The sequence below is a fragment of the Pezoporus flaviventris genome, unplaced genomic scaffold, assembly GCF_033815535.1.
Source record: "Pezoporus flaviventris isolate CSIRO_AGI_PZ_B2104156 unplaced genomic scaffold, CSIRO_AGI_Pfla_v1 ptg000030l, whole genome shotgun sequence".
Taxonomy (NCBI): Eukaryota; Metazoa; Chordata; class Aves; order Psittaciformes; family Psittacidae; genus Pezoporus; species Pezoporus flaviventris.
Window position 1 is genome coordinate 10,687,901 of NW_026892578.1, and position 14,724 is coordinate 10,702,624.

The following is a 14,724-nucleotide window of genomic DNA, read 5'->3' on the forward strand; positions in this document are numbered from 1 at the left end:
ACTGATGGGGAAAAACTAGCCCATGTTAGTGCTGCATGTATCCTCAGCAGGGCTAATTAGTTTTGGTGGATTATTATAGCAACTTGGCTCTACTACTTCCAAGTATTATGAGCTAGTCCAGTGTCTTGGCATGGTGTTGTGCTGGGCAGACCTTGTGCTAAGGTAACTGCTGCAAGGACATTAAAAGAAATGAAGGTGGGTGTTTTTTCAACAAGAAAATCCAATGTCCTGAGTCGCTGTTAATATAGACCTGGGCCATCTGAGGATGCCTGCCTTTGCTAAATAAAACCTCTGAAAATCTGTGAGACATAAAATAATAGGAACTGCAACCACTGAAAACCAGAAAGTTTGTACAGTGCCTTAACTCTGCCTCCTTTGAAATATGCCTCAAACCCATCCATAACACACAAGCAGCACCTTGCTCCTGGACATGCCACTTGGGCACCTATGAGACAACCTAGTGTGGGCTGAAGCAAACTCTCTGGTGAGATGAGCTGATCTAAACATAAGCTGTTGTGATTTTGAAGACCAGATCTAAAACCTCACATTTGATAAATTTTACACCTTTACTGTACTCCTAATCTACTTCACCATTGCCCTCAGTTTTGTACACTGTGTTCCTTTTTCATCACTAAACCCACATACTACTCCTCTATCACACCTCATTACTCACTATAGAGTTGGTAGGAAGATTCCAGTCTACTATTATTGAAATAACCTATGAAACATAGGTAAAACGCCTGATCTGTCCTATTATCTACACTGCTTCTCCCATGCACTGCTCTATTCTTTGATAACTAGCGGTTTAGGGGTGGAAGGAAGAGAGAGGGAGAGAGGGAAAGGCCTAAGAAGCCAGGAGCAGAAGTCCTCTAATTTCCCGCATTTATAACCACACTGCAGCAATTAATGATCATAGAGCTGTAATTTAAAATGTTGAATGCAAGTGGAACATGACTGAAAATGCAGTATAATCCCTGGCAGGGTATTGCCAATTTCAGGGGGCTGAGTTAAGGTTGAGAATATATTAACTCCTTTCCTAGTTTTCAGAAGTTTAGACAGCATTACCTTAACTCTTTATTTCCTGATTTTAAGGAGGTTTAGCTGAAGTCAGTGTCCTGGAAAGGCACAGAGTACCACAGGCCAACTTTAGTGCTGTTCTAATGAAGTTTTGGGGAATTTAATTGTAGATGGGTAGCTGGAACTCTGCTTTGGGGTCTCCAGCAGGCTCAGGTCAAACCAGACACAGCTGCTTTCTGCTCTGCAGGATAAGGTTGTGTGTGATTTTCCAGCATCCATTACCCAAGCATCGATACACCATGATTTCTGTGACTCACGGTATCTAACACTTCTCCACTTCTCCTCTATCATCATTAATGGCTCTCCAGCAGACCCCTGTTCCCTCCCCACATCCCTGTACACGTCCAGATTGCTCAGCACTCCCGAGGCTTTTCGGGTGGGCATTGCGGGATGCCTGACCCAAAGAGGCCTGGGCATGGCTCCCTTTTGCAGTCCCAAGCGGGCCGTGGCAGAGCACAGGCCTCGGATCGGGACAGGACGGACCCCGGCGGGGGCCTCAGCTGCCTTCCCCCGGCCCGCGCCCAGGGCGGAGGACTGCCGCCCTCTCTCCGTAGCTGACGTGTCTGGGTCTGGGCCCGGCTTCCGCGGCGCGGGGTGCGGCCGCCTCGCCGGGCCCCGCCGCTTCCCTCCTGCCCCGCGGGCCAGGCCAAGCCAGACCAGGAGGGTCCACCCTCCCCGGCCCCTTTCCTCGGTCCGGCCCTCCGCGGCGTGGGAACAGCCGGGCGGGGCGGAGGCGGGGTCCGGGCCCGGGCCCTGGCGAAGGGAGGGAGGGAAGACCGTCCGTGGCCGGCGCCGGGCGGGAGCGGGGGGAGGCGACGGCGGGGCGGGGGCGCTCGGGCCGGCGGGCCGAGCTCGTGGGCTGGGAGCCGCGGCAGCGCGGGGTAGGTCTCGGGCGGGGTTAGGGAGCGCGGCGGGGCTGGTCCCGGCGCGGAGCGGGGCTGGAGTGAGGGAGGATGAGCCCGGTGCAGAGCAGCCGGAGCCGCCCGAGTCCCGCTCCTTGCGGGGCCGTCTGCTAGTGCTGGAGGAGGAAGAGGAGGAGGAGGCGGCGGGCGGCCGCGGCCCGGACGGGACGGGTGCTGCCCCGGCGGCGGCGGGCGGAGAACGGGTTTCGGCTGGACCTGGGCGGCGGCGGTGGCGGCCCGGCGGCGGAGCGGCCATGCCGTGGTTGAGCGGCGGGCGGCGGCGGCGGCAGCAGCAGCAGCAAGTGGCGGCGGGACAGGGCGGCGGGCCGCCGGCGGTCGGGCAGCGGGGCCGGGAAAGCTCGGAGCTACCGCTGCCCGCCGGCTGGGAGGAAGCGAGGGACTTCGACGGGCGAGTCTTTTACATTGACCATAACACCCGGCAGACCTCGTGGATCGACCCCCGCGACAGGTAAGGGGCGGGAGCCGCCGGGGGACGAGGGAGATCGCGGGGGAAGGAGGTCCCGAGCCCGGTTCATGCCGCCGGGCGCCGGTCCCGCTGCCGGAGAAGGCGCGAGGTGAGGCCTTTCCGAGGCCTCCCCGTCCGTTTTACCGCGCGCCCTCTCCCCTTGTGCGGCAGGGCCGGGCCCATCGGCGACATTTTCCTTCCCCCGTCCGTGGCCGCAAGGGAGGGTGTGGGCGGCGGGGCCGCCGGTGCCGCTGGCGGCGGGGCGCTCCGCCTCACCTCCCCACGTCCGGAGCGGGAAGCCGGGCCGGGATGGAGGGGAGGGGGTGGTACGGGACCCTGTCACATTGGCCCTTCTCGGTCGGTGCCTGTGAAGACCTGAAGTGCAGAACCCCTGCCCCAGTGGCGGTCGGGTTTGCCGGTGACGTTAATGTTAGATCACAGCAAGAAAATAAGGGAATTACGGCACTTTTTGCCCATGGTGGGTGCTCAGACCAAGCTCTATCTCTGTGCGGGGGGAGACAGGGAGGCTGGACCGTACTGCTTCTGTTTATAGTCTTCAGATACTGGACTAGCTGCACTGTAATCCAGTATCTTGGGCATCCTGATTTATTAGCCGTGCTGAACTAATTGGCAGCAGCAGGCTGGAGGCATGCTGAAGTAATTTGGTAGATTACCTCCTCATAAAAGATAACACTGCATGGAGGTAAGCAAGCCGGTAAATTCCTGCAGTTAATTTGACAAATACGTGGTCTGTTGCAAATTAGCTGTCTGCTGTGCTGTTTTCGGATAGCATTTTCACATCTCTCAGGCCTGGCGGTGTGTGGTGAGTTTGAATTAGGCCTGTTCATTTTGATTAGTGCGAATAAATTTGGGCAGGTTTCATGTTTTTCGGTAGAATGGAGTTATAACCAATAGTCAAGCGTCCTAGCTTAAAAGTGATGGAAGCATGGGCTGCTGCCTGGTAAATACAACCTTGCTTGGAAGCGTTCGCATAAAAATTTCCACGCGGAGTTAGTGAACACAAGTGTCAGTATTCTAGGTGTCTGCGAAATAAGAAACATATGTCTCTGTGTATGCTTTTCTATATTAAACAATGTTTTTATAGTAAGTGAAAGTTGGACAAGGACAGTTTGAACCTCAGCCAGAGCTACCTTGCCAGAAGTATGCCTGGAATGTTAAGAAGGCCACAGAAGCATTTGAGCGCAGCCTGGGTTAAAGACTAGTAATTTGAGAGATTCCTGTCATCTTGCACAATTATACATAACTGTTTAAATGGTCTAAATGTTTACCTACCAGATCAAGATTCTTTGTCACATTATTTAGAATTATTATGTATGCACATATTCTTTTGCTGATGCATTAAATATTTGTTGTGTTTTAGATAGCACATTTTTCTACATTAAAATGCGTAGCAGTGTTGTTAGTTTACTTGTAATGTGCTGTTCTAAAGGTAACCAGTGACATAACAGCCTGTCTGTGGCTTCTCTACATGTCATCCTTTCCATTAAATTTCAGAGGTTATGTGGTTTTTGTCTTCTGGAATATCTTGTATACAGACAATAATGAAAAAGCCATTTACTACAGTGTTTAAAAGCTCGTTTCCATTCAACTTCAATAGTATTAATAAAATTATGACTTCATGCTTTGAAGAAATAATTGACATGCCCCACAATGCTTGAAAATCTGCTTAAATATTTCACACCAATGTTTAAACTTAGATTTATTTTTCACATTGGGTAACAACAGGCTGTAGAGCAGAGATTGAGATGTTTACATTGAGGCAGATAGAAAATTGTGTTTTCATGAGAACTATCAGCAGTTTCTGCAGAATTCAAATAGCAGGAGCCAGTTATATGATTGCAGTTAATCTCGGGTTGAGAACAGGCTGGTGGTGTTACTTAAGTGAGATAGAATCATAGAATGGTTAGTGTTGAAAGGGATCCAACCTACCTGCTATGCCACTAGACCAGGTTGCTCAAATCCCTGTCCAGCCTGGCCTTGAAAAAGGTCAAGGATGCCTGTGTTCTTCTGCATAGTAGAAAGTGACCAGCCTTTTTGGCTTTCATTCCATTATTTGGAATGAAATAGTTGGCTTTCATTCCAACTATTTGCATTCCCATGGGCAGCAGCAAAGTAGGAAAGGATCAGGTTAGTTGTGTTCTGACAAAGTTTGGGAAAGGAAGGTCAGAGCAGCAGGAAATGATACTGAAGATTCCCTCCCTCCCCCCCCCCCCCCAAGAAAAAGAAGTTGAAAAAGTGGAGGGCAGAATAATCTACTTGTATGATAGGTAGCTCAGCATTTTGAGTTTGATGTAGGGTGACAGAGATCAGCCCCCTGTTTGTGTGGTCTTGTTTCTGTCCAGGAGGAAATGGACAAAACTGTGGGACCTTAGGCCATGCTGCACCTCATCAAGACTGAGAATCAGTACCTCAAAGCTTTCCTATGGGCAGTAGTCTCATAGGCATCCTCACAGGCTCATCTTTCCCTGTGGCTTGCACTTAGTAGTTTGTTTTTCTTTTCAGCATTTCCCCTTGAGAATTCTCAGCCTTTTGTATAGTTTGGTTAGCGAGTTTAATTTGAAGCAGTTATTTGATTAAAAAACAAAACAAAAATCTCCCGCTTCCTGCCCCCCCCCTCCCCCGTGTTTTTCCAGTTGAAGCCAAGAAGAGAAGGAAATACTAATTTGAGAAGTTGAGAAAAGAGAAATCTGCTCTGTAAAGGATTTTGGAGTTTGTGAAAGAGAAGGTAATGAGGGCAGGGAAGGTAAGTCAGGTAAGAGCAGAGCGAGAAGGGCTGAAGGACTCAGAAGTACACCTTTTATGAATTTTGGTATAAAAAAGTGGAATAAATGAAGAAAAAAAGAGGGAGAATAGCAGGTGTGTGATAAAATTGGCAGATTTGAGAAGTACCTGGTATCAAATCAGTGGTTAGGTTGGGGAAGATACTGTGTTGATCTGTGTGGATTGTGTGTAATGAATAGATTGCGTATGATTGTCTAGCAGATCCTGTAAATCTCAAAATGGAGCCATTCACTGCATTTTTTCATCTCTTAGTTGTATCTTAATAGATTGTAAGATCTTAAGGCAGCAAACGGAGTTTTTTATCTTGCATTTGCAGAATACTTGCTATTTGAGATTCTCGTCAATAACTGGGTGTTGTTAATGGTCTTATAAAAGACTGATGATGTTTGTGGTTGATGTTGATGATCCTTGTGGCACCAAGGATTTTATTACTGTGGCTGTTTGTTACAAAACTGTGTTTTCAAGTGATTAGAGCCTAGCCAAAACTGTTGGTATTTGGCAAAAGCTTTCTAAACTGGTGAGTCTTGTTAGATTTGTTGTATGTGGAAGCTTCAGCTAAAATACAGTGTTGTTTTTTTGGAACAACTCTAGGGGAGAGGGAGTGTTTCCTCCAGCTTCCTAATGTGGGTTTCCTTGTTTGAAAGTTTGAATCATCTTGCTTTGAAATGAAGATTTTAAACTTGTGAAGTGTAGGAGTGTTTCTGCATGGAGAAATCACCCGTTTGGGTCAGTTTGGGACGATATGAAAAATTGGTATGAGCTAGGTAAGTACTTAAATTTTAGCATCTGCTTTTACAGGAACTTCCTGCAAACTGGGCTGCTGGTACGTTAATTGTAATCTGAGAGGTTTTCTGTCCTGTGTCCTCATCAGTATCTTAATTCCAAGACCTAAAAGGTGCGTAATTTGTGCACAGGAAAAAAACTCTGGCCTTGTAGAGGAGGTCGGTTGGAACAAGCAGAATGGTAACAAGCGGGGTTGGCCTTGGAGTTGGACGGGGCGTAAGGGGCTGTGTGGAAGTCTTTGTTAGGTATGGAAAGCAAAGCAGTCAGGAGCTGTGGGTAGGGAGAAGGAGGATGGTACCTAAAGCCTGGGAAGAAAAAAGTAGGGGAACTGGACTGAAAACCAGTAGGGCAGGGAAAAACAGGTAAGAAGAAACTGGTCTGGTGAGGGTTCAGGGTGTGAGGGTGTCAACTCTTTTCTTGGCTGTACATGGAACCCTGAGGGAAAAGAAGGAGCACTGAGTTTGGATGAGGAATCTTCAGAGTTGGAAAATACGCATGTAGGGCAGCATACAAAGTCTAGGTGAAGAAGGGAAGATGAGTGGAAGGTGAAATACAAGAACTACATGTGAAATGTAAGGTTGTGGGTCAGGAAGTGTAAGATGTACTGGGTTGATGAAAAAAAAATTATGAAATTGATGAAGATTGATGAAAAAAAATCAGAATTGTAGAGAATGAAAATAAGCAGGAAAGGCTAATGGGCTTGAAACAAAGAGTCAGCTTGGGAAAGTCATGAGGCAGGTATCTATGTTATTAGGGTGCAGAATAGAAATGCTCAAGGGAGTAATGGCCAGAAAGGTCCAAAAGTGCTGTCTGCTTCTTGCTGAACAATTTCAGGACTCCTTATTCTCATCATTTATTTGTGTTTGGCAAATGTCTCTATTACCCAATTTGCCTCTTCTCTCTGTCGGGTAGGACAAAGACTATTACTACTGTTGTTTCCTCTGTTATGGCAAGGAGCAAAGCGAAGTGTTCAAACCCAAGTGCTGGTGTGTCTAGTGCTGCCCAATGTGATTTCTATTTTCTCAGTTTGGTTTTATAAAGGAATAGAAGATTGCAAGTAAGAAACTTAAATTGAGGGAATATTCATGTCAGATATTCAAAGCTAGAAAATTCCAGACTTAATTGATTAACTACTTTTTTAGTCGCAAACTACTTTTTCATATATCTTCTTGCCTTATTTGATACGTGGAGAGGAGCAATTCTGAGGCCAGATCAGAGGGCTATGAGGTGATAAGAATCAGTTGTATTTTTTTTTCCCAAATTGGAATATGTGCCTCTCTAGTGAGGCAAAGGATCTTTTGGCACACCAGTGCATGATACGGTTAGAAATGCAGTGACCGCTTTGTCCATGCACGAAAATATCTCCTTAGCATATAGGAATGTGTCTGGCCAGTTGACATTACTCAGCAACCCAGAGACAATCAGAAGAAGATTTTTCACAAGCAGCATTTTTCTGGACCTGGCTTAAACCCCTGCACTGAGAGTTGCAATTAGTGTCATTTGGTATTAGAATTTAAATACTTCCATTGCAAAGCATGAAAAAGACGAAGGCAACAGGGTAGTTAGTACCCCTGCCATTTTTGAAAGTTTGCATCAAGTTCGTATGTGTTTTCAGACTTTTCATGTCTACTTTTTGCTGTATTTTGATTATCAACTGATAATTTTGTTTTGAACTAATGCTATTTGTGGAATGGGAAGAAAACAAAGTGATTGTTGATCGTTCTTTTAATATTCCCTCTGAAAACATTACAATGACTGTACAGATTTACATCATGTACTTTATTTGACTGTGGTGCAGACTGTTAATGTAAGGCATAAAACGTAACCTATAGGTCGCAAATCTGTTCTTGGAAGTGATGGTTTGAAAATGTTTAAAGGGAAGCAGAACTCCACTAATTTTGGTCATGATTTTATAGACTGGGTCTCTAGGCTGTTGGTGCCAAGCTTACAAGAGATAGAGATGAATGTAAAGAAAAAAAAATAATTGAATGAGTTTGGATCTGGAAAACATGCTCTCCCATGAGAGCAAAAGAGCTGAATTTATTCAGTTAAAGAGGTGTTTTGGAAGTGGTTTGATCATAAAAAGAGATGATACTGGAGACTTAGAGCTTTTTGTTTAGTAGATATGTAATAGTATCTGATAGTCAGAAGTTGGAAGCAGAAATATGATATGTTTTTAATAGTAAGAGATATTAAATTTCAGAGTAGTTCTTCCACTCCTTTAGTTCTCTAGATGAAATTATGTAGTTCAAATTTTTTTGCCTGATGCAAGTCAGCTATTGCTTGGAGTCCCATTGTCTATGTCCATCTATTTTTACTGCCTGCATTGCATGATATATTACTTGACCTATATGTAATATATATAGCTAAATATATCTTCTAAGGATTGGCAGAGCAGCCATTCTTTCATTAGAAAGTGGAGCGCCTTTCTGGTTGTTTCTCTTAACACAGCAAGGAGGAAGATCCACATTATCTCTGTCACTTGAGGCATCTGGGTCACTGCAGTTGCATCATTTGATTACCTCAAGTTAGCAGTGAATACAGTGGACTTGATAAACTTTATGTTAAAAGTATTACACATAAAGTAGTACTTGAAATCCAGATGTTTTGAATTTTCAGTGTAAATGTCAAGCCTGGCTGCAAGACACAGTGTGAATGGGAAAGCTATGCAGCTGTGCGACTGCTTTCCTGGCTTGTGACTGGGAATACTTGCTGCAGCACATGGTATTGAGAACGGGCTGTGGTGCCCTAAGCCTCCTTGGGTATTCTTCACATATTTGTACTTTAGTTCTTGATCAGAATAATTCAGTAACATTTTTAAAGGCATGCTGTAGCTGACATTTGTTTTGAAAGTTTCACATGTATGTAGGTTATGATAAATCTACTTCTCTGATTTCAGGAGGGAGATGCATTCCTGGTTTGGTTTGTTTTTTTTTTCCATCCTGGCCAGTATCTTCAAACAGGCAGATATTTATCTTTATATTGTGAGTAAATCCCATTAAAATGTTTGTGATTAAAAATGAATGTAGGTGCAAGCTTCCTGGAATTAATGTTAGTTGGAATTGGGCATGTTTTTCAAGCTTAGTCTTTCATTTGATTGATAGATTCTGATTACAAGTGAATGGCAAATAATTCTAAAATCCCCTTGACTCTAGCTCTCTGAAATGTTTTTTAAACAGTAGCTTTTAATTCAGTGTCAGATACATGTTGCTTGGGAAAAAGCAATGCCTGTATGAAGTGAGCATTCACGTTTTCTTGCTATTAAACATTGTTAAAAATGAGTGCTACATTGAGGATTAAAAATGTTTCTAGTATTTTTTCAGAGTCTCAGAAGGCAGAGGTGGGAGACGTCCGCTCTTTCTTCCTAAAGGTGAAAGGTTTTCCTTATAGTACAATAGTAGTGAATTATGATTTATTTAATTGATCTTTACTGGTTAAAAAACACGTATTTTGAAAATCTAGCTTAGGTAGCATAAAAGCTGCAAGACCTAATGCATGTATGCTAAAGATCAAAACAGCTATTCAGCCACTGTAACTCATTAACAAAAACTGCTGTTAAGCTGCTTACTGTTTTGTTAAGGGTGAAGGAGGTTTTTGTGTGTGTAGTTTTTATCCCTAAATGGAAGTATTTTCAGGAATTAGATAAGAAATGCAGACACCTGCCTTATTGTATTTGTGTGCATGCTAGAAAGGTTTAAATTAGCACTTGTGTCTTCAGTGTGTTACAGCAATGCAGTGGCAGATGTTCTGAGGGCTTTTGCTTGAAGGGTTCTCTTGACTGCCTCATGTATGAGTTGGGTCTTATAAACTGAGAAACTGTGATCTGTGTTCACAGTACTCTAAACTGTTGGAAAGGTACTTTCCTGTTTCTTGCATGTATAAATCAACTTATATCTGAGTCAGTATAAGCATAATGGTTGTATTTATTATCATTAAGCAGCAACAATTTTCTTGTTAAAAGAAAATAGGGTATTTGTATTAATCTGTCTTCTAAAGGGTGTGTGTATGGGAAGTGTCTGCTTTTCAGGATCTATAATCTGCACATATGAGAGTGCAAGATTTGAAATGTCACAAGACTAGGGCTGGGTTTTAAGTTCTACTGTCTGGAGAAAAAACTGCTATTTCGGCTTGGATTCTAGTGATAAGTTTAGTTTGAGAGATAACAACTTAGTGCTTTTAGTGAATGTAAATACAGTGACAGCGCTGTGCAAACATAAGAACAAATGACTTGTAGGCAGTAAAAAAAAATTAAAAACTTATCTATAGCAGAGTCCTGTTAACAAGCTTCACAGAAGTGCCTGTTAAATGTAATGTTCATTTATAATTTTGTGGTTTTTACTGGAAGGTAGAGCTTTGTAAAGTTGTATGTGAGGCCAGACAGAATTATTTAGTTGATCTTTTGGTGAAACAAAGTAAAACTAATACTTTTTATGCCTACACTTAAAAATAGAACTTCCTGAATATCTTATCTGCTGCAGATGTGACAGTTCACATTCACCAGGAAAGCCAGCCAGTATTGCAGCTTTTAAGTAATCTTCAACTTGTTTCTGGTTGAAAGAAGCTAGCTAAAGAAAACATGCTCTAGGTGCTTTTCCTACTTCTCTGCCTGTTCTGGCAGAGCAGCCTGCACACTCAGCTAGGTTTCACAATATAGCACCCTTGAGCTACTGGTTAGTTGCTGCCAAAAGTAGCAGTGTCTTCCCCACCAGCTGCATGGTCTCATCCCTCTTTTGCATGGGTACCAGTGTTTACTTACCTTACAGTAAGACAAATTGGCAAAATAACTCCTATGAAGTATTTTATTTTTCTCTTTTTGGGGAGGGTAGTTGTCAGCCGCTTTAGTTCCCTAAGCTGACTTAACCTTTAGGGCAGATGGGTATTTAAGTGGCTTATGTCAATTAAGTTTAATTCAGTAAGGAACTGGATTAGGCAAAAGCGATGAGTTGGTTTAGAAACCTCTTTGAGTAAATCCTCTTTGTGAATGGCAGTCTTGACTACTGATTTTTAAGATACCCCCACAGTAAAACACATTTCTAAACAATACTCTAGTTATGTTTAAAAAGGAAAGATTCACTTTTCAGACACCAAATGGATGTATAAAAGTAAACAGAAGTCAATTAAATAGGTGTCAGTTTTTCAGCTGAGTAGCAGCACTGAAATTACTGTTAAGAAGTGAGAGGGCTACAAGCAGCAGGAACCAATTTGTCTACTGAGTTTGGGGCATCAGCAGCAGGTTGGAAACACTCATGAAATATTTGGTGAAGTCATTGGTGAGCATTGCCATCGCTGGCAGGGAACGAAGTTGGTGCATGAGGAAATTGGATGTGGGACCAGACTGGGGAAAGTATCAGCAGTGTGGTACCTTGGAGGTGCGTGTGAGAGGGAGCTAAATATAAGTCAGATGTGGGGAAGATCTTGACAGTGGAGCACTTCCAAGCAGGATCTCAGTTGGGTGTAGAAGCAGTAGCGTGTAACTGGGGAAGGGTGGAACGTGAAAAGACATGTCAAGGTAGTAACAAAAACCACAAAGCAGCCACTGGGGGGACTTTGAAGGTGGCTTTGTCACCAGTGTTTGGAGCTACAACTCATTAAAAGATTGTGGCAGTGGGACTGTGAAGTCTTCTAAAGATGTGAATGGGTCAAGGTTGAAATTGCCAGGTGGTAGAGGAGAAGGCTGTAATATTTGAATTGGATCATCAAGATTTTTGTCTCTGATTATGGAGAGGAGCAGGGACTCTGATGCTGTATTTTTTTTTCCTTGCTACCAATCCCAAGCCTATTTCATGGAGATAAATCCCTTGATTCTTAACTAATGGTGAGGGCATGGAGATGTAATCTTTGTTCTGTCATGCTAGAAGGGTCTTGGTCATTTCTTGTTTCTGTTTCAGATAGGAAAATTAATTTGGACTTGGTACAATTAGGGTGTGCTAAAAGCATGGCAAGACTTGATCTGTCACTTCTGGTGGCCTGTTCAGTCATTTGAGTCAGCCATACAGCCAGCCTCCTGGTGAGGCTTGCTCTAGGTACATGTTGCATGATCAAACAAGCTGAAGGCTTTCTCAGTTTGTTTCTCTGCCTTTTTGTGCATTTGCTGGAGTAGGAAAGACTCTTGCATCCAGTGATGAACTTGGTGGCCTCCCTGTGGTTTGCAGGATGGAGACAGTTCTGTGCTGTACTGTTAGCTCTTTTGGCTGAAGGAGCTGATTGCCATCAAGGGCTGAATTAGCAAATATTGAAACTGAAGCAACTAGGTTTTTTATTTTTGTTTTCAAAGATTTTTCTATTTCAGTGTATCTAACTGGCAATGGGACAAAAATAAAGTACGGTAATATTAATATCCTTGAATCAGCAATGGAGAATCAAAGCCTATCTTTCATAGCTTTCTGAAAGAGTTATTTTCAAGATGAAATATCTATGGAGAATCTTGTTGAAACTGTTTTGATTTATATTTTACTTAGGCTGAAGCTCCTTTTACACACACAGTGATTAGGATTCTTTATGGCAAAATGCAAAGTTTGGTATCAAAGCTGAAAATGCATAATATTTCAAAATTCATTTATTTAATCTTGGATTACAGTTTAAATGGCTAAAAATAAGACTTTTAAAAAACCTTAATGCACAGCGTGTTCTTAGAAAGTGGCCTATCCATGTTTGGAAAGGCAGCTGATGTACTGCATAATTATCTAATTCTATAACATAAACAAATAGTGACACGCTTCTCAGAAGAGGAGCCAGTCTAAAGTTACTTGATTTGAACAGCAATTCCATGCATGCTTAAAAGAATTTCAGAATAAAAAGTAAACTGTCATTGTGGTGGTTGAGATTTTTTTTTTAAATCTTTTTTTTCAATATAGGGGTAATTATAGATGGAGAAAGTATTGCATGTGTTTGGAAGTTACTGCTTAAACGCTTGAGTGTCTTCTGCTTTTTCCAGACAGCATCTTTTGGATAAGACTAAGACTCGTAGTACTAAAGATGTGGTATGTCACATAGATAAAAATCCCTGAAACCCAAACTTCATAAAAAGTGAACTGTAGAATCCAATTAAAGTTGATTTAATGACCATCATGGCTGTTGGATCATAGATCAATTTTAATAGCATCTAAATAGTCAGCAATTGCAGTGTTAGAGACTAACTCATTAACCTGATAATTATCCATTATGAGCTAGAGAAGGTGTAACTGACCTCTCATTTATATAGTAATAATAAAATAATTGGAAATGCATGTAGAGACCTGAAATGCAATAATTTGTCAAAATTCAGTTACAGAACATGTATGTTCATATTGCATGTTCACATGCTTATTTCCAGCTGTATTTGTGTCCTGAGTGATGGCGTTTAATAAGAAGAAGTGTATGTTACTTTGTGTTGGTTTGAGATGTCTTATCTTTGCTTTTTTTGCCAGCTCATAGTTTATTCAAGGGGAAACCTAGCAGTGCTCTTGTGGTTATGGGTGTATTGAGATTTATGATAAATAGGCACCGTGTGCTTAGGGTTCTGCACAGGTGTTTGAATTCTACTTCTATGTTTAATGTAGCTGCTCAGCTGAGCCGATTGAATTACAGAATAGAAAAACATTTGCTAGTACCAGCTTGCAGAAAGATGGTTAAAAATGCTCTCCTTTGAAATGATGGTTTAATTTCTCCCATGTCTTGAGATTCCTCTTGAGTAATCAAATCCAGTCCTTCCGTAATCATACCTACACGTGTGAGCTTCCAGTTTTCTTCGTTTGATGATGCTTCATACAATGGATTCTTCTTTTAGAAGTACTTTGATAATCCATTGTAGCCTCCTTATCACAGTTTGATTTGAGCTTCTATCTTGTCTGCATGGCAAAAGACATTGTTCTGACTAACTCTTCATGTTTTACAGAGGCTTAAAAAAACTCTTTCCCCAAAAGAGAAGTAAAAGTTTTTTAATTAAAAATGGTCAGGTATTTTTGCATCAGCTGTATTTTGCATCTGGACTGGTTAGCCGTAAATTTATGTTGGCTCTAGGGGAACTTTGGGAGGAAATCTCATGTCATCAAGAGGAAGATCTGTTGTGAAAACTTTCTGATTTCACACAGTTCTCAACCCTTGGAAACTGCAGCTTAATGCACGCATGGTCCAGGATCTTAATATACTAATTTACATCTAGGACTTCAGAAATAAAGTGACTCTTTAGTTACCTGTATCAATCAAAAGTAGCTACACTATACTTATTTAGAAGTCCAAGAAATAACTGCTATCTTAAGCTTTTTGCCTTAGTCAGAGAGCAACATGCACAGAGACGGAGCGAGAGGTCAGAGGGCTTGGCCTGATCCTTCCTTTTGCCTTGTGTTTTAATAGTTCTCTGCACTTTGAGAGTCTTGTGTACTGATGCATCTAAACTTGATTTTTCATAACACCATGTAATGCACTGAATTTAAGAAGGATTTTCTTTGATCTTAATGAACAGCCATTTCAGCTAAGTCCCTTTGAATTGTTGTGCATTGTGAAGCCTCATTACAGTTCTTGAAGTGTGTTAGTTAAGTGCTTTCTATTCAGGAAGAAGATGATGGTGTTGAGGGAAAAAAATTAACTGCTAAACTCTGCATACTTGTCTTAAGCAATGTTAAAGTGGTAAATTGGGATTTTTTTGTTGCTGTTTGTGTGGGTTGGTTTTGGTCTTTAATAGGGTATAGCTACATTTTTTTTTTCCAAGGAATTGTG

General features: G+C 42.4%; 1 protein-coding gene across 2 annotated transcripts in view; it reads left to right on the forward strand.

Annotated features, from left to right (window-relative positions):
• The first annotated feature begins 1,863 nt into the window (after window positions 1-1,863).
• WWC3 (WWC family member 3) overlaps window positions 1,864-14,724 on the forward strand; it is a 106,686-nt gene continuing 93,825 nt past the window's right edge. The window contains exon 1 of one of the 2 annotated variants that reach the window (XM_061459895.1): window positions 1,864-2,448. In XM_061459895.1, coding sequence (XP_061315879.1) covers window positions 2,234-2,448 — 215 coding nt within the window. In that variant the 5' untranslated portion in view covers window positions 1,864-2,233. The remainder of the gene's footprint in view (window positions 2,449-14,724) is intronic. The other variant, XM_061459894.1, reaches the window with a different exon arrangement.